Source organism: Pithys albifrons, chromosome 10 (genome assembly GCF_047495875.1).
Source record: "Pithys albifrons albifrons isolate INPA30051 chromosome 10, PitAlb_v1, whole genome shotgun sequence".
Classification (NCBI taxonomy): domain Eukaryota; kingdom Metazoa; phylum Chordata; class Aves; order Passeriformes; family Thamnophilidae; genus Pithys; species Pithys albifrons.
In genome coordinates this window covers 23,049,629-23,068,370 of record NC_092467.1, presented here as the reverse complement: position 1 = coordinate 23,068,370, position 18,742 = coordinate 23,049,629, and the positions used below count along the sequence as shown (strand labels likewise).

General features: G+C 55.0%; 2 protein-coding genes across 3 annotated transcripts in view; one reads left to right on the top strand and one right to left on the bottom strand.

Annotated features, from left to right (window-relative positions):
* The first annotated feature begins 21 nt into the window (after positions 1 to 21).
* DPH2 (diphthamide biosynthesis 2) lies at positions 22 to 2,501 on the top strand. Its single transcript, XM_071564785.1, has 6 exons — positions 22 to 190; positions 275 to 387; positions 531 to 751; positions 943 to 1,581; positions 1,677 to 1,862; positions 1,957 to 2,501. Exons 1-6 carry the CDS (start codon positions 47 to 49, stop codon positions 2,085 to 2,087), a joined length of 1,434 nt encoding a protein of 477 aa, XP_071420886.1. The 5' UTR covers positions 22 to 46; the 3' UTR covers positions 2,088 to 2,501.
* Positions 2,502 to 2,966: 465 nt separating this feature from the next.
* The window catches only part of IPO13 (importin 13), a 31,511-nt gene continuing 15,735 nt past the window's right edge, over positions 2,967 to 18,742 (bottom strand). The window contains exons 3-20 of one of the 2 annotated variants that reach the window (XM_071564783.1): positions 18,594 to 18,734; positions 18,284 to 18,425; positions 17,158 to 17,324; positions 16,675 to 16,795; positions 16,218 to 16,365; positions 15,871 to 16,052; positions 14,995 to 15,021; positions 14,126 to 14,260; positions 13,750 to 13,893; positions 13,284 to 13,364; positions 12,558 to 12,695; positions 12,365 to 12,461; positions 10,482 to 10,534; positions 4,373 to 4,439; positions 4,160 to 4,218; positions 3,944 to 4,033; positions 3,609 to 3,790; positions 2,967 to 3,496 (exon numbers count right to left, since the gene is read on the bottom strand). In XM_071564783.1, coding sequence (XP_071420884.1) covers positions 3,397 to 3,496; positions 3,609 to 3,790; positions 3,944 to 4,033; positions 4,160 to 4,218; positions 4,373 to 4,439; positions 10,482 to 10,534; positions 12,365 to 12,461; positions 12,558 to 12,695; positions 13,284 to 13,364; positions 13,750 to 13,893; positions 14,126 to 14,260; positions 14,995 to 15,021; positions 15,871 to 16,052; positions 16,218 to 16,365; positions 16,675 to 16,795; positions 17,158 to 17,324; positions 18,284 to 18,425; positions 18,594 to 18,734 — 2,074 coding nt within the window. In that variant the 3' untranslated portion in view covers positions 2,967 to 3,396. The remainder of the gene's footprint in view (positions 3,497 to 3,608; positions 3,791 to 3,943; positions 4,034 to 4,159; positions 4,219 to 4,372; positions 4,440 to 10,481; positions 10,535 to 12,364; positions 12,462 to 12,557; positions 12,696 to 13,283; positions 13,365 to 13,749; positions 13,894 to 14,125; positions 14,261 to 14,994; positions 15,022 to 15,870; positions 16,053 to 16,217; positions 16,366 to 16,674; positions 16,796 to 17,157; positions 17,325 to 18,283; positions 18,426 to 18,593; positions 18,735 to 18,742) is intronic. The other variant, XM_071564784.1, reaches the window with a different exon arrangement.

The following is an 18,742-nucleotide window of genomic DNA, read 5'->3' as shown; positions in this document are numbered from 1 at the left end:
CGCCGCGCCGCAGCCCGGAAGCGGGCGCAGGCCGCCTCGTGCCGCCATGGCCGCGGCCTTCAGCAGCGATGGGGAAGTCGCGCTGCGGCGGGAGCTGCGCCCGGCGGCGGCGGCACCGCGGGGCGATCTCGAGCGCTTCTACGAGATGGACCGGGCCACCGCCTTCGTGCGCGAGGGCGGGTTCCGGAAGGTGAGCGGGGCCGAGGATAGAGGGGGGCCGGGGGCTGCGCCCCGCCCCTTCCCCCCCGTGCCTCACCTTCTGCCTCTCCCCCAGGTCGCCCTCCAGTTCCCCGACGAGCTGCTGACGGACGCGGCGGCGGTGGCGGCCCTGATGGAGGCGGCGACCGGAGCCGAAATGTTCGTGTTAGGAGACACTACGTACGGCAGGTCGGTGTGGGGTCGTGAGGGGTGTCCCGGGCCTCCCTCGCAGACAGGAACGGGGCTGAGGGTCAGAGCTGGGGACAGCGGTGCCAGGGAGGAGGGAGAGCTCTGTGCTGCAGAGCCCGTCTGACACCGGCGTCTCCCCGCAGCTGCTGCGTGGACGAAGTGGCTGCCGAGCACGCGAGTGCCGAGGCGGTGCTGCACTACGGCCCGGCCTGTCTCAGCCCCTGCAGAAAGCTCCCGGTGTTGCACATCTTTGGGCAGCAGCCGCTGGACGTCGGGTGCTGTGCAGAGGCGTTCCGGGAGCTCTATCCCGAGCGGCAGAGCCGCGTGGTGGTGCTGAGCGATGTGGTCTATGCACATGCGATGGGTAAGTGCTCTCGGGCAGGAAGGGGGACTCTGGCACAGCTCCGAGCTCTGCAGACCTTCCAGGGGGAGAACAGGCAGGCATGCCAGACACTAGCAACCTTGATTTCTGTCCTTCCCTCTCCCCTGCTCTGGCCCACATTCTGTGGCTCAGGATTGTGGCTGTGCTTCATTCTCACTCCTCTCTCCCTTTAGGTGAGCTGGAGCAGCAGTTGTGCCCTGAGTACCCTAACATCATCTTCTCCAGGCTGGTGTGTGGGGACCCTCCTGACCCTGTGCTGCCTGAGGAGGAGTGCAGGTTTGGTCGCCGGTTCCCGGTGGAGGCTCCAGGAGGGCTGCAGGACTACGCCATGTTCTACGTGGGAGCTGAGGGCCTCGCCCTAACCAGCTTCATGCTGACCTGGAACCGCTGCCCCTTCAGCTCCTTTGACCCCACCACGAACTGCGGCCGCCATGAGACTCTCAATGTCAACCGGGCCCTGATGCGACGTCTGTACCTGGTGGAGCGGGCAAGGGATGCGCGTGTGGTGGGCATCCTGGTGGGCACCCTGGGCGTGGCCGGATACCTGGCCCTGCTGCAGCACCTCCGGGAGCTGTTGCACCGTGCCGGCAAGCGCAGCTACACCCTGGCTGTGGGGAAGCCCAACCCAGCCAAGCTGGCCAACTTTTTGGAGGTGGATGTCTTTGTCCTGGTGGCCTGTGCTCAGAACTCCCTCCTGGACTCCAGTGACTTCTACCGACCCATTGTGACTCCCTACGAGCTGGAACTGGCCTGTAACCCAGCCCGCAAATGGACAGGGAACTACCTTACGGACTTCCGAGACCTGCTGCCGGGTAATAGCTGGAGACCAGACTGCATCCTGCCCAGCTCCTCTGCCCATAGGCCATGGTCGCTGTATCACCTGGTTAATGTTACTGTTTTCTGGCAGGTGCCTGTGCACACATGGAGCTCCCACCGGTTGTCCCTGCGACGGAGGCCATTCCTGACATCTCACTTATCACAGGAGAGATGCGAGCGACCCACCTCTGCGACCCCCCAGCCTCCCAGCTGCCCCCCAGCACCGCCGTGGCCTGCAGGGACCAGACGTGGGCCCTTGCGGAGATCAGCCCTGCTGGTCTGTGTTGGTTTCATGGTGGGGCTGAGCCCTTGTGCGGGGGAAGTGCTGCCTCCATGCTCCCAGTAACAATTCCCTTTCTCTTTCCTCTCAGCCTCCTTCTTGGAGTCCCGCAGCTGGCAGGGCCTGGAGCAGCAGCTGGGACAGACGCCCATTTCCAAGGCTGTGCAGGGCCGACGAGGGATTGCCATTGCCTATGAGGATGAAGGGTGTGAGCAACCCTAATTTGGCAGCAACATCAGCACTCAGCCAGGAGTGAGGCTGGGTGGGGGCCTAGGCATTGCCTGCCACTGGGTGTTAGACCTGCAAGGGTTTGGACCTGCTGCCAGCTGGCCCTGTGCTGGATGCGACCTTGGGTCAGTAGTACTGCAGTGGGCGAGCAGGAGTTGCACATGTGTTTGTGAATGCCTGTGGCACCCTGAGTCTAATGGCCAGGGCAGCAGAAGGGCCAGACACTTGGTCGAGACCTGGCTCCGAGGGCTGCTTGGTCCTGGGCAACTTTGGCCCTCCATGGAAAGGTCACAACTTTGCAAGAGCTGACAGTGCTGGGACTTGAGGCTTTTGTGGGCTACTGCTGCTAACTGAAGAGTACTTGTGAGTAGACCATTTTTTAAAATAAAACACGGGCTGAGGAGTGCAGATACCAGCTGTCCCAGAGTGGAAAAAACAGATTATGGTGCCCACTTGGGGAGCACAGCTCTTCACATTGGCTAAACTAGCCTGAGAGAACAGAAAACCAGAGCTGAGAGCCCCAGGAATGAAAGCACATGCCGGGCTGGGGCACTAAGACAACGGCAGAAGGGCTCCAAGCATGAGCAAGCCCCTTAACCTGCTCTGGAGAATAGGGCATACACATCCAGTGCTATGGGGAGGATCCTGCATTTGGCAGGGGTGGAGTCCAGCCCCTTTTATGTGGGGCAGGACTGTTTCTTTTCCATGTCAGGCAGGGGAGTGTGGTGAGCAGGACTGGTTTTAGCCATTCCAACTGAAGCCAGGGAGGTGTTGAGGCATTTCAGCCTTGATTTGACCCTGTCTGCTGGGCACTTCCCCAGAGGCAAGGAGCAGGCAAAATCTGGGCACTGTAATAATGACAGCCACAACATAGAAATATTCTTAATATAATTAGATGCAGGGCCTCCCCCCTCCCAACCACATGTACAAATGAGCAGGGGGCAGGTCCCCCCCGCCCAGCCAGCCACTGCTGCAGTGTGGGGTAGCCTACCCGCTGCGGTGCATGGGCACCCACGGGAAAGGGCTGGTAGCTCGGGCATGGGGCAGTCCTGCCCAGGCTTCCTCTGCCCTGCCTGCAGCCGGCACTCCTGTCCCCTGTGAGGAAGGGAGCATGCTGGGGGAAACAAAGATGCTGATACCGAGATGCGGCCACCAAATCTAGCTGAGGAGCGTCCCGAGTGGGTTAATTCTAGGTGGAGGGTTATTCTATGAGCCGTACTGCAGCAGGGTGGGGAGAATGGAGGGGGCTTCCTTGTGGGGAAGAGCTGGTCCAGGCAAATTGTCCGCAGTCCAGGCCAGGTGCTCAGTAGTCTGCTGTGTACTCTGTACCGTGCAGCCCTCGGCATAACAAGGTGAACTCCTTCACCATCTCCTTCACTCGGCGCTTGTTCACACGCTCTCTGCTAAGATGAAGGGAAGGGATAAACATGAAGCAGGAGGGATGCACCAGGCCATGCAGGGAGATCATTCCCACCACATGTGGGGCACAGCCACGGGGGCAAGTGGCACACAAACCTGAGGATCTGCTGGCTGAAGTTTTCCTTTTGCTCTGGAGTGACACGGGCTGAGGGGAAGCCATCCTGCTGCATGGCCTCCTTGATCCAGACACTCAGGAGGCTGAAGCAGTGCTTGTTCAAGGCAAAGAGGATTTCTGCAAAGTGATCCATGAGGCTGCGGGAAGCCTGGCCACCAATGCCCTGCCACAGAGCAAACAACATGCTGAGCCTCTGGTGTCATCCTCCCTGCTCCCACCCAGACGCTGCCAGGCTCTCCGCCCCTGGCTCAGCAGGGGTGCCAATCAGGAATAAAGCCCAATACTGCCCGGGGAGCCTGTGGTTCTGATGTCTCACCTCCAGCACTGCCTGTAGCAGCACTTTGCCATTCTCGTGCACAACCTGTCCCACCGGGGCGATCTCTCCACAGCGGGGCAGCAGCTCCGTCTGCAACAGAGCCCAGGCCCACTCAGTGCCAGTGCAAGCACCACACTGCAGCACCCCTGCCCAACCTCAACCCCACTCCTGCACTCCCAGCTCTCAGAGGGGGCTGCATAATGCCACAATACTCACAAAAAAGCCACAGGATGCTTTGACTGTTGGGGCCTCAGGAAACTTGAGTGAAAGGACACCTGCAGGCAAAAATCACTCAGGATACCAGCCAAAAAAACCGCCCACCACCCCAAATCAGCCCAGTAGTCCCCAGCTGTTGGCTGGTTTTCACCCAGCTCCACAGGAGGAGCAGGCTGGCTTCTCAGAATGATTTGGAGCACTCATGGTACTCACCACACTGAAACACTGCTTTGACATCCAGGTTGCTACACAGGAAGAGGTCTGGCTTCCTTTTCAGAGCCTGCAAGGCACACAGACAGGCAGCATGAACCTAGTGCTGCAGAGGCAGCCAGGAAGCCTCTGAGGAACCTGATGCCCCAGACAGCCTCTGCCTGGACACACACTTACCTTTGCATACCCACAGCAAACAGCAGATTCACACAGTACTGCAGGAAACCATCACTTTATCTGCCCCTTCCCCCCCCCAAGAGAATGTCATTCAAACAGCCAGGCAGTTTGCCCAGGACCTGAGTCTAGGTGCCACATTGGTGTACACACAAACACTCGGACAGAGGGCTCATGTCCCATCAGAACAGACCAGGAAGTGGCATCGCTTCTGGTACAAGGGCAGCCATGTGGGGCTCAGCAGAGCCCAGCAACCTGTGTGCTTTGTTCCTCTCCTCTTGAAGATACTGGCATTCCTGGGGTCACAGCAACTGGTTCAAGCAGTAGCCCCAGAGTGGACCAGATGTGAGATGCCAATGTTCCTTGGCAGTTCCTGAGCATCAAGTCTGAGATCAGGAAAGGTTCAGGTTTTTTAATGCCACACAGTGATTCCACGAGCTTCTGTGAGCGTCAGGCTCTGCTGCTGGAGACTCCCTGAGCTGTGGCACCTTGTGCAGTTACTTGGTCCCCCTGGTGCTGGCGCTGAGCAGTTACTGGGTGGAACTGTTTCAGTCTGCACCTTCCACTCCAAGGGAGGAGTTTCCAACCTGCCTCAGTGATCCCTGCTGTATTAGGCAGCCATATCCATGCCCTGACCACCATACCCACTTGCTGCAAGAAAACACTGAGGAGGGCATCCATGTCTTTTGCCCTGCTGTCACTGCAACACCAGGGACAACAGCCACAGCAGTGGAGCAGTCCTGCTCTATGCCTGGAACTCAGAGAGGACACCAGAGCAGGCTGCTCTTGGGCTGAGCTGTGTGCAAGGCTGCCCTCCAAGGCTGCTCCCAGGGATCCAAGCAGGGAGAGCTTTCAGCCAGCAGAACAGTCATCTGCCCCTGTGGTCTCTACTTGGTGCAAAACAGACTTACGTCCCACCCCTTCTCCTACAGGAAAAGTCCACAGCCATCTACCTAGTTAAAATGCTTGAAACCAAGAAGATAAGGAGCAGGTTTCAGGGTTACCTTATCTCCTTTCTGACCTTTTGTATCATACGCTGCAAGAGAGGACTCAGGTTTGGGCACCGAAGGTATTGCTGTACCAGGTGGAGAAAGCACAATCACAGGGACCTGCTTCCCTACTGGATACAAGCGAAGAGCTTCATGGAGTGATCAGGGGCTGCCATGTTATACCTGTGTGTGTATATACAGGGTGTGCACCATCCCTCCTGAAGTGCTGGCACCAACATCAGAAGGCAAGCTACTGGCTGGGCAATGGTTTAGAAACACATCACTCATCGTGGCTGCTGCTGTCCAGCTGGCCTTACACAGGAAAAATGCAAGAAATGTAGTTTTAGCCATGAAGACTACCCCTCCTGGGCCCTGCCGCAGGGTATGGAGCAGAGACCATGAGCCTCTCCCCCAGCTGCTTGAGGACAGCTGGCTCCCGTGGTACCACTCAGCTGCAGATTCCTCTACCCTGCCCATCCATGGGGCTGGTTTCAACCCGAGTAGTGTGCTGCTAGTGTTCCATTCAGCACAATAATCTTCCAATGTGCTCAGGTTGCCACCTACCTGCAGCATGCTTCTCCCAGGCAAACCAGACCTGCCACAGGCACAGCCCCGCAAACTCTCCTGCAGACTCACTGCAGCATCTGCTCCTCACTGTCAGTGCCATGGGGAAATGTATGCCAGTATTGCGAGGGCTCCTTACCATAGGATATTTTGCACAGAGTGCAAGCCCAGTGCAAACCTGGGCACATATGAACACGTCTAATATAAAGAGAGATGCTTTTTACCCTCACAAGAGGGAGCCCTGTGGAGCTTCTCCCATAAGAAAGCAGCACCAAGTAGGTCTAGATACTCATCCATTGCACTAGGAGCCCTGCTCCAACTCTGAGATCTCTTACTGCCAGCCTATCCTCCCTCTCTCTCGTCTGAGCAGCTCTGCTCACATCTTCTGGGATGGGGACAGGTCTTTAAATGCTTTCAAATGTCCCCCCCACATCCTCTGCATGAGCAGCCACTGCAGAGATAGGCACTGGTTCTCCGGCAAGAACTGTTCTGCAGGCTGGCACAGAGGGAATGTTGGGTTCTTCTCCACAGCAGCTGGGAAATCCCCAGAGAAGTCTTCAGAGCAGGCTCTTCTGTGCCCATCTCTTCACGGGCAGACAGGCATGGAAAGGACACCAAACTCCACAGTAGGGGAAAGTGGGTACTGCATCACCATTTCCTGCAGCTCTCCAGAACAGATCAAGTCATTGTGTCTAGTACAACCAACCTCTTCCCAAACCACACACCTGGCAGAGCAGAGCCTCCTGCTTTGAACAGGGCACGTAGGGTTGGCGAGGCAGGAGCAGTCAGCCTCATCAAGGGGACACTGAACCCATGTCCATGGGGCTCTCTGAGGATGGCTGGAGCAGGTTTGGTGGAGAGCTCAAGGATTGCTGCATGAAGCCTGGAGCAGCCCAAGAAAGGAGAGAGGTGAGGGATGGTGGTGGCTGTGCCTGGCCAGGCACTGTCTGTGCCATCACAGAAGGAAGTCCTGTATCTTTGGCCTGGTGAGGACCTGCTCACCCATCCTGCCCCAGGGATCTGTCAGGAGTGCACTGAAGTGCTCCAAAGGTCTGTGCCAGCAAGGAAGCCCTGCTGGGGCAGGGTAGCTGTGCTGCAGCGCCGATGGGAAGGCAGGCTTGAGAGCTCCAAAATCATACATGCAACCAGGAGCACCGACAAGTGATACATGGTTGTCAGGGAGAGGATGACCTCTCCCAACCACAAGAACCTGCCTGGTTTTGCAAATGCAGACTTGGGCAAAAGCCCCAGCCAGCATGGGCTGTGCGGTCCTGGGCATGGGTGCTCTGGGTGCACAGGTGGAACTGAGCCCCACAGCGCTCCAGGTGGGATGCTCTGCTTGGGCACTGCAGCAGCTTTGCTCTGCACTGATCCCAGCATGCAGCACAGGCGGTAAGGGAGCAGCTGAGAACAATCTCATCACAAAGGATGCTGGCACTGTTCCATGCAGTCTTATGGCAGACTGGTTATTTTATCCTTAGCTTCAAGTAGTATGGTAACTTTGGCATGTGTAAGACATTTGTTCTAACCCAGCATGCTCTCATGATTAGCCAGGTTGCCAATTAACACTGTGGTAAAAGGATCAGCAGCACCAACTGGGCAGTCTCATGAGCTGCAACCAAGCCCAAAGATAAAGTCAGCAGGAATCCTGTGAGCTGGTGACAGAGGACTAATGTGCAGGGATCATGAGACAGGAGCTTCTGAGTTATAAGAAGGAAGAAAGTACTTGCTGTCAGAGAGGACAGAAACACTGCCTTCAAGGAAGAACCAGACAAATTTGAAACAGGGAAGATGATACTTCCACCAAGGAGATCAACCACAAAAACAGATGGTCAGGGAAAAGGGAAGTCTTCACCTTGACACATTCTTGTGTCCAAACTCGCTGCTGCTCTGGAACATGCATTACTTTGCCAAAAGGTCTGCAGGCAAAGCAGGCTGGGATGAAAATACAGCCCTCACCATGTGAAAATCAGAACTGAAGAGATCTCCAGTTCTGACTTTAATCCTCAGATCTACAAATGTTCAACAGCATCACTGCAGATAATGGTTCTCTGGAAGTGAATCTCCCATTGGACTCTGCTCTCAGAGTCCCAAGCGCAAGGAATCAATCAGGGATGGCAATGCAAATTCTTGATGGGTTTCAAAGCACCTCACCAGATCATCAGTCTGTGAGGAGGGGCAGGTCAAGGAAAAGGAGGAAACCATGAGTCCTATGCTAGAAGAGGGGTCAGGGATGGGATCTTTTGGTCTCTGTGGGGTTGCTGAAATAAAAAGCCCAAGAAAACAACAGGTCTTGAGTGGGTAGTGTCAGGCTGGCAGCATGATGTCAGATGTCTCGCAGTGATCCAAGACAGTGAAGCTATGGAGGTAGGAGCCTCTGAGCTGCTCCTCCAGGAGTGCCTCTGAAGGATGTAGGCTGTCTGAAGATTCGCACACAGGAGACGGGGCCAGCTGCCAGCACACTGCCTCAGCAGTGCCTGAAGATCCTATCCATGAGGACAGTGCTTCCCAGCAGCCAGGATGGGTGGTGTTCAATCTTACAGCATACCCCATGGAAGTGCAGCATGGCTGTACTTTTCTCTCCAGGAAAGTGTAAATTTGCTGTGTCCAGACAAAGAGGAGGACCCCAAGCCAGAGAGAAACTCAGCACTTTCTAAAGAAACAACAAGGAGCCTTGGAAGAGTCTTTCAGAGTCACCTAATGCCCTACACCCCAGCATGATCACCTCTTACCTGCCCTCCAAGTGCAACAGGCTTGTTAAGTCTTTTCAAGAACTCTATGCAAAAGCAGGCCCTCAAGTGATCTTCCAGTATTCCCTGCCCTCTTAGAAAGATTTCCTACTGCCAGACCTGGATCTTTTACCATGATTTCCTCCTGTTACTATTTGTCCCACTCAAGAAGTTTTTAGCTAAAACTGGGACATTACCTTTCCCATGTTCGAAGACTCGTGCTTCCATCAGCTCCTCAGACTCCTATGAACATTTCCTTCCCACCATGTGTACAAGGTGGTCATCTTCCCAGATGCTTTTCTGTGGTCTCTGGTCTGTATCTACAGAAATGTTGTGCCCCAGACTAGGCACAGTGCTAGAATGGAGGTCCTGCCAGCAATGAGGACACCACTATGAACCACACGCACAGACACCATTGACCATTGTGTTCAAAACCCTTGTTAAAAGGTCACAGCTTTCCAAACCAAACACAGAGCAAAAGCTGTGAATGCTTTCTGATAATCTTGATTCTGTTACATCTTTCAAGATGAAAAGCAGGAAAGAAAAGGCTGCAATCTGGTTTTCAGTGCAATGGGTCTCAGCAGGATCTGGGCATCAGGGTGATAACCACGTGGAACAGACCCCTCCCAGAAGGCTGAGGTGCAGCCTCCTTGCCCACTCCATCCCTCAAGACCTGTGGGAGGATCAGAGAGGTGAGACAGCCTAGCACCTGGACATGCCAGACATGCTCCCTGGGTTGTCAGAAATGGCCACAGCTCTGGGAGCTGCCTCAGTGGGTATTCCTGCACAGCCATTACAGAAACACAGCAGAAAGCAACTCTGATGAGCCCCTCCTTGCCACAGACCACTCCCGGTGATGGGAAACACATCTCTGACAGGGACACTACATCAAGGACATGGGAGCTCCTCCCTCAAGGGCGGTGGCGGTGGGCTGAGGAGCACACTGGAATCCAGCTGCTCCCAATAGGTGTATATACACACACAGCATAGCACTGGCCCTGCCTCCCCACTGCCAGCAGTGACACAAGTGCCAGCCCTACCTGCCTGCCCGCAGCCCCTGCTACATCAGCACAAACCGTCCCCACGCACCACTGAGCCAGCAGCTCTCTGTGCAGGAGCTGCCACCACCCTGAGAGGCTGCTTGGGTTGGAGGCAATGCTGGTACCTGTCAGGTCCAAGTGCCACAACAAGCACGTTCCTCAGAGCCAAACCCTGGCAGCCGCCTGCTCCTGTGGGCAGGGGCTTCCTCCCACAGGCCCTGGGGCAAGGCAGCCAGCACAGCCTGTTCCTGCTCTGGAGAATCGATCTGAGGACAGGTAAATGGATTGGAAAACATTCACCTAATGCTCCAATTTGTCTGTCACCCAAGGGTGACTGCAGCAGCAGCCCCAACCACCCCACGCCGGCTCTGCACGGCAAGGGGGTGGCAGCTGGAGGCTGCCCTGCAGAGAAGGGCACTGCCCTGGGGATGGTGTGAACCCAGAACTAAAAGAGAATGTTTTGTTTTCAACTTCCACGGAAACAGATGGAGAAACTCGATATTCAACTAAAAGGAAAAAAAAACGTTGTCAACAGAAAGCTAAAAATAGGTTTAAATTGAATTAAAAAGAGAAAGAGAGAGAACAGAAAGTGAATGAATAAGAAACTAAAACACACCTGTGCCAGGAGTTGCATAAATGAATCAACAATATCAGGATGATCCCTGGGCCCTAAAATATAATAAAGATGTAACTTAAGAGAAAAATCATACAAACAGCAACTCAACATCATATAGTTATGTGATACAGAAAGAATTTACAAGTGAAAACAGGAGTGTAAGGGAGGAGGGGTGTGTGGGGAAGGGGATGGGCAACATGAGCAGCTTGAAGCAAGTTAAAGAAACAAAACATACAAAAAATCATGAAACTTGGAGAACCCAAGAACAGAAAGAAACTGCAAAGGAAAGGGTCTAAAGCCCCAGGGTCTCCAGCTAGCACCTGGGTGCTGCAGAGCCAAGGAGATCTTCATGTCCTTGGGGAGGAAGAAGAGCAGGGGCTAGCTGGGCACCATCTCCACAAGGAGAATTAGAGCTTTTGCACTGTGGGAACTGAGCAGGTGTCTTCAGAGCACTGTTTGGTCCTGGAAGGTAACTGCAAGTGAACGACAACACCTCAGCAAATGCTTGACAGACCTGGCTAGTCTCAGGCGTGCACATGCTTGTCACCAGCATCAGCTGCTCAAGAGTCCCTGGCACAGACACCCACCCCATTCCCAGATGGTCTCCAAGACCGTGAGTCCAGGACCCTACTGGAGGTCTCCGGCAGCATCCTCCTGGGAGAGCAGCTCAGTGCCCAGAGGTCTCTGTGCCAGCAGCACTCACCCTACCTTGGCATCTGACTGTACACACACTCATGTCTTGGTCCTTGTGGGGTCAGGCATTCTCCCCTTCTCCTGCCACCCATGGGCTCAGCAGAAGGGGCTCGCCCTGCTCAGTGCTGGCCTCCCACCAGAGGGGTCAGTCCTGGGCACACAGCAAGCTGAACAGCCGCTTGCCTGAGCAAAGCTCACATTCAGTGTTGGCACAGCTAGGGCTCTGTCCCCTTCCCTGCCTGCTGCTGCTTGGAGGCATCACCACCTCCCTGGCACCAAGGCATAAGTGTTCCAGCATAGACACATCCACATATCGCTGGCACAAGCAGGGACCTGATATCCAGGTCAGCTCAGCTTGTCACTGACCCCAGTGACACCTCAGCACAGTGTGGGATTTGCTTGGACCATGGTGTGATGATGAGGCAGGGGTCCTCATGTCTCCCCCCACCTCTTTAGAGAGCTCTGAGCCTTGAACTGGGGGAGAGCATCACCCTACCAGGCACCTGGCTGTGAGCAAAGGAAAAGACCCCTTGGGGACCACATGTGGTGGTGCTGAAGGACCAGAGCCAGCAGCTCCAATGTACATTTGTGCCTGTCACAGGGCAAGTCACCAAGATGCTGAGGGAAGCCATGGTGCAAAGGAGCCTTTTCTAACCCCATTTACTTTTTGAAGGGTGGGCAGTGAGCCAAAGAGGGGCTCCTGCCCTGTGGGAGGATGCCAGCATCCTCAGCATCACAGCAGTGACTTGGTGGCCAGCAGTGACTCTGAAAAGGTCATTTCCCAAATGTTCACACACACATTCTCCTGCTCATACGAGGGCTAGATTCCAGGCCACTATAAGCAGTGCTGGCCTCCAGAGGAATCCCAGAATCTCCCTTAGGGCACAGACTCTCTGTCAAGCTGGACTGGAGCTCTGGCTCAACCCTTGCAGCATGTGGCACCCAGCCCTGCTACAGAAGCAGGGCTATCATGGCAGTACAGACATTTCCCAGAGCACCCGGGGGTTTCCTGCTTCTATTGCCCTTCAGGGAAGGTACCCACCTTCCAGGGGTTGGGATGAATCCAAGAAATAGAGATGGCCCCATTAGCTTAGCTAGGAGTGAAAACAGCCATTCCTGACGCCTCCAGACTCCATGCATGCAAAAGCCTGACATCAGCCCCAGCACAAAGAAGGGTTAATCCCACATACCTTGGTGGAACAGGGTCAGTGTGACTGAGGTGACAAGCATGAAGAGGGCCTTGATGGGAGGGAAGTGGGCAGGCTCATGGGCAAAGATGTGAACCAGCTGCAAGAGAGAGAGAAGGACTGAAACTGCTGCTGGCCCTGCACATCCCCAGCCCCTCTGGGAGCGGCAGCCTCAATCCCAAATGCAGCTCTGTACCTGCCGGGTCAGTTCAATGGCAGAGACCTGGGGTATGGTGCTGTACATCTGCCCCAGCATCTCACACAGCTGAGGCACCATGGGGGCAAAATCATCCAGGAGGGTCTTCACAGACTTCTCAAATATGGCACAGACAGACTGCAGGAGAAAAGAGACTGCATGATCAATGGATATCAGGAGACCTCTCCTGGGGGTCAGGGCTTAAGGAATAGGTTAGGGAGGGAAGACCTGGCAATGGTGACAGGGACCAGCCAAGCAGAGAGCTCAGACCTGCTCTGAAACTGGTGCCCTGCCCTGCAGCACAGGATGCTCCCAGTGACCAGGAAAAACCCTCCCACCACAGCAGGAAGGTTCCCTGAGGGTCAGGGAGAAGTGGTTGGTGGGATGTTGCATATGGGCATTACTGGACTGAGTAAACTGCACAAACACCAGATGATACAGGTCTAGGTCAGAACAGAGCCATCCTCTTAGGGAACACAAGCTGGGTAGATCCCATGTCCCTGCTCATGGCAGGCCCTCTGTTATTGGAGAGAAGCAAAGCTGATGGAGGCACAATACAGACGAATGGTCAGGCACTGCTAGTGACAGCAAGCAGTACTGGTCCAGACTACCCAGCAAGACATCCCTCTTACAGACCATCACCCAGAGTCTGCCCTTTACTGTCCTCAGCTCATATCTTCAAGGACAGACAGAGCTGCAGGCAATATACAGGTGAAGCCTGGTTACCTCCACCACCTGGGCATCATTCAGCCACTTGCTGAGAACCTTCTGTATGAGCTGGAAGACTTGCTGCAGAACCACCACCACCTATAAGGAAGATATGGAAGAGCATTGGCTCCCAGGTCACTAGGGAGGCGAGATTCAAGACTAAGCATGGTCTGGACTCAAACTTTCAGGCACCACCTCCCCTCTCCAAAGCTGGGCAGCTTTCTTCTGAAGCAGCCTGGCACAGCTCACAGTTGGCTGCAGCACTCAGGCTATCCTTCAGAACATCCAAAAGGCAAGTCCCCTCTGCCCACCTCAGGAGTGGTGCGATGAAATGAAGGAGCTGTTTTAGCTGGAATGCACTAGCACTACCCTCTTGCTGGCACACACTGCATTCCCCATTAATCCCCTTTTCCTGGCATCACCAGTGAATAGAAAGGCTTTGGACAGGCTGTCACAAAGAGCATAGAGCTATCACTCTACTCACTGGGTTGGGTCCTTGCTGCACTGGCAGTTTCTTGACCTCGGTACTTTCATGGTCATCATCATGGTGGCTGATGTCTAGGGTGGTGAAGAGGTTGGAAAGCAGGCCCAGGATGTGGATGATGGCCAGCCTGTTGGAGGGATTGGGCTGCCAGGGAAAATAAAGCCAAAGTATGACATGGACTGCACTGCTCAATCACAGTCATGTCTTTGGGATGCTGAGGAACCAGGACTACAGAGGCAAAGTGCCAGAGAGGGGTTCCCTGCACTGTGCCCTCTCTTAGGCCCATGTTTCAGAGCACTGCTTTAACACAGCAACCCCAGGGCTACAACCAGCAGGAGAGGCCGCTTCTGGAAGGAGGCGGCACACAGGCACTCACCGTTTCATCAGCCAGCTTTTCCAGCTGCTGGATGTAAGGGGTGATCAGGGAGTGCAGGTTCTTCAGGATCTCCTCCACTTGCAGTGCGGAAAGCAGGAAACCAAGAGCCTGCATCAGCCACATGCACTGGCTTGTCTGAGACAGAGAGAATGCACAACAGGGCAGGTCACTGCCTAGGCCACAGCCCTGCTGCACACTTGCTAACTCAGACAGCTGTCAAGGCCCAGCCAGCAAAGGCAGGACCAGTGTGCTGCAGTTCCTGAGCTGCTTCATCTGGGTCACTCTAGGGGCATCTCACTGCAGGTGAGGAGAACAGGTCCCTACCAGCTCCTGTTCCCAGGAGCTCTGCCAGCAGCACACCTGGCCTCTTCCCAGGACCTGCCAAGGAAAGACCAGTTGGTGTCCAGGCATCTCCATGCTGGCATCACTCCCCCTACTCTGAGACACCAGCCTGTCTCAGCCCCTATAGGGTACAGCATCCCACCCTGTCCTGGTTCCAGGTTCTATTACCCACACTTATATCCCTTCTTTTTCCTCTTGAAGACATGCCTGCCATCTTGGCATCCTTGGGTTTGGAGAGACTGCAAACTGCTAGAGTTAAACCTCCCTGGGCACTTCCCTCTCTATGGGGACATACGCCCCCAGCCCAACCCCAGCCCATGCAATTGAAGCCTGGCAGCAGAGCAATAGGCAGCCAGCAGGTTATCCTGGTCCTGCACACCATGGATGCAGGGCTGAGCTCTCCTCTGGGGACAGCCCAACTTGCCATGGCACCCCTCATGTTTTCAGCTGAGCATGACTAAGAGAGTATGGGGGGCGGGGATTGGGGCAAGCAGAACCAGCTAGAGATGTGAGTCAGCCTCTCTTACCTTGTGAATCTGCTTCATCAACACCTCCTGTCAAAGGGAAAGGGAGAGAGAAAGAGGAGGGTAAGTGCTGCAGAAAGCCCCTTCCCTTCCAGGAAGTGGGACTGATGTAGAGGATCAACAATACAGCCAACACTAGCATGGGCACAGACAAGCACCATGTACTCCCTATAACCCACCACAGGCAATGAGTAAAATCCTTGTCCCCTGATAAGCTTTTCCCTGAGCCAGCCCACTCAGTTATCCAGCAAGGGGAGCCCCTGACTTGGACAGGCTCTGAAGCAGGATGACTCAAGGAGTCAACCTCAGGCAAGGTTTGCTTACTTCAGTGACAGTGTCACCCAGGCCCTAAAAGAAGAGAGTCATGCCCTCCACCTCTCTGCTTCCATGCACACCCTGGCAGCTTGGCCAAGTCCAGCAGTTCTCTTCGTGCCTCGGGACTCTGAGCTCCATCTGCCTCAAATCTTGAAAGCCAAGAAGGACTGCAGGGCAAGCTGCCCCAGCACTGCAGGGACCAGGTCAGTCTCCAAGGAGAGGCTGAACACAATGCCCCCCAGATGCCCAGTGGTGGTACTAGCTGCCTGGCAGGTGCACAGGTGGCAGGATGCTGCTCCCAACAAAGCAAACCCCAGGGATAGGAGAGGCACCTGAGTGCAATCCCATTAGACCCCTTGCCATTTCTGCACTCACAACAGGACACAGGGTCTGCCACATACATTTACAGACCTCATAACAAGACAGACAACAAGTCCTCCATGCCAAGCAAGATGTCTTGAGCTGCTTCTTTGCATCCCCCTGCCCTGCTCCTCGCAAAGGAAAGGGTGTGTGTAAAGCACATCCCAGGTCACCATCACACATCCACCTGCATCCAGCTCCTACCTGAGACACAGCAACAATGTTGGCAGCATAAGGTGGCAGGTCATATTTGCACTCCCGGCAGATCTTTTTCAGTGTAGAGACGCTGGATATGGAGAGCTCAGGATTGCCCAAAGCTTGGAGCACCAGCGGCAACACATTGTTAATCATGACAGGGTGATCAGCCAGCCACTCAGACAGGGACCCTGGATGCACAGACAGAATCAGACCACAGGACTATGCTGCAGGCTCTTGCTCCCTGTGTCCCAGGATGCTCAGCTTTGCTTTTCAACACTGGTATTGCTGAGTAGGTGTAGTCTCACAGGGGCTTTCCCTCCCCAGCCCAGCCTGCACGTAAGCAAAGACCTCACCGATAGTGAACATGACAGTGTCAGCAAGCTGCACATTGCTGATGCTGATCCGTGGAATGAGGCCGATCAGTCCTGGCACCACATCGGAGTAGTTTACGTCAATGGTCTCAGCAATGGACTGGAAGCCATAGAGCAAGGCCTCTGTGTGCTGCCAGGGCAGGAGAGGCACCGTCAGAGGCATGCACTGACCACTGATGCCCAACCCAGCCCCAGCTCTAAGAACCAGCTCAGACCCCCCATAGTGTCTGAGGAGGCTGATGCCTGGGCAGCACTAAGGACAGGGAGGCAGAAGACCTATTTCTCTCTCCAGCAGACCCCAGAGAGCCTGCATGTGTCCTGGCAAGGTGCTCATGCTCCTCACCTCTGTCACGTCCCTTTGCTCTCTATGTCCCATGGTGAGGACAGGTTCCTGAGGGGCTGGTAGTCATCAGCCTGGCACCTGGGTCCCCTTGCTTACCTGCCACGTGGATGGCTGCTCCGTGTTGGTCAGGAGACGTCCAAGTTTGTCATAAAGGCTGCTCAGCAGCTCAGCACCCAGCATCTCATACACGTACATCAGCGTGTCAGAGATGTCCACCCTGCAGAGAACACAGGGATCTCCAAATGTTGCCCCTATCCCATGCAGAGAGCTCCGTGTGTGGACACATTACTTTCCCTCCTGCTACCAGGCAGGGCACAGGCATTGCCCATACAAGCACACTGCCCCAGCCAACAGAGAATGATCCCATGGCTTCCTAGGCAGGGCAACTGGTGGTGTGTCAAAACACCAGCTCATTTCCACATCATCATTTCCATCACCACCAAGACAGCTCTTGACAGAAACAATCTCCTCTGTGTCAAGGAGGCTTGGTTCATGCCACAGCACTCAGTCTCCAGGATGGCAGGATGCTGCCCGCATCCTCACCTGCTTAACTAGCAAACCCAAACCTCACAGCTGTACCTGTATATCCGAAACTGCTCCTTCTCATCTGAAGACCAGAAACCATACTCCTCATCGGAGGGGAACTGGGCTTTGTGCAGCAACACATCCACCAGCTGGAAGTAGACAGGCCTGTAGACCTGCTGGTACACTGCCTGCTTGTCTGGCTCAAAGGAGAGGATGTCATCCTGGAGAAAGGAGGAGGAATAAATACATCAGCTGTTGCAGGGAAAGGAAAACAGAGCTAGCATGCCTGCTTCACAAGGGACTCAGGGATATTTCCCAGGGTTGGTGGGACCTGTCATGCCTTGGAGGCTGCATTCGCAGCTCCTCAAGGTCCACTTGATGCTTAGCCCTTTTGCAGTGGCAGTATTATCTAGAGGCAAAATGCCAGAAGCCCCAGCAGCTTGGCAAACCTTCAGACAGCATGGTTATAGGGGGTGGCAGTGTGCTGCCATGTCCTAGTCTCAGAAGCACGCCTGCACCAGAAGCGCAGCTGAGGCAGGCTGGAATGGATGCCTGAACACGGTGCTCTCCTGCCTGCATCCATAACCTCAGACCCATCCAGAGAAGCTGCTAGAGGCAGTGGGAACCTCAGTCTGGCCTCATCCAGCAGAGGAGCTGCCGGCACATCATCAGCTTCGCCCTCCTTCTTGCCCACACTCAGCCACACAACAGATTGAAGAGGATTGGAGCTGAGGAATGAACAGGAGCTAAAAATAGAGCACGACATGGCAGGGCTGCTGTGCTGGTGCAGGGAACAGTGGTCCTGAGAGACTGACTGCACACTGGGCAGCCACTAGAGCTGTGCTCTCCTCCTCTCCTGCTGTAGATGTGCAGCAAGGAGCTAAGCAACCAGATCTGCTGCTGAGGAGAAAAATTAACAATGAAATTTTAATTAGTTATGTTAACAAGGCCCATCTAAGTCTTCTAAGGAAGACTGGTGGCAGAAAAAACAAGCCATGGGGCCAGCATTTGCTAGGTATGTGTCCTACAGCAGCTGCAAGTGAAGGACAAGGAGTGGGGACATTAGAAATCCCTGAGACAAAATGCAGCCACGCAGGAAGACCTCAGTCCCCATGCACTGGTGTCTCCGGCCCTGCCTAGAGGGCAGGGCCCAGGGAGGCTGGCCACAAAGGCCACTGACCTGCAGTGTGTACCAGAAGGTGAGTGTCAAGGAGCTGGTGGTTTCGTTGACAGGGTAGTGTCCAGGGATGCCAGTACAGAACATGATCATGTTGACCAAGGCCAGGAAGCTCTGCCAATGCTCCACCTGGTCCAGGAGGGCCCTGAGAAGCAGAGAGCACAATCAGAGTGGCATCTCCACTGTGAGCCCAGCTCCTCTGCCTTGACACATACCACTGGATGCAGGACAGGCTCTGGCCAAAGCAGCTTGTGGGGAATAGCAGGCTGCTCCAAGATGACTCCCTTTCCTAGGAAGCATCCCTAGCACTCACCGGGAGTGGTTCTCCCCCAGGGCCACAGCAATGCGGCAGATCCCATGTGATGTCTCCATGTCCCCGCTCTGGACTGCCTGGCGGAGCTGCTCTTGGAGCCCCAGCACGGGTGGGATGAGCTTGAGCAGGGTGTTCACGTACCTGCAAGT

Bases quoted from the DNA above. Each gene is read 5' to 3' on its own strand.
- DPH2 (XM_071564785.1), top strand. From the start codon at position 47: ATGGCCGCGGCCTTCAGCAGCGATGGGGAAGTCGCGCTGCGGCGGGAG. The intron at 752-942 runs GTAAGTGCTCTC...CTCTCCCTTTAG, and splicing joins GGTCTATGCACATGCGATGG to GTGAGCTGGAGCAGCAGTTG. The intron at 1,582-1,676 runs GTAATAGCTGGA...GTTTTCTGGCAG, and splicing joins CTTCCGAGACCTGCTGCCGG to GTGCCTGTGCACACATGGAG.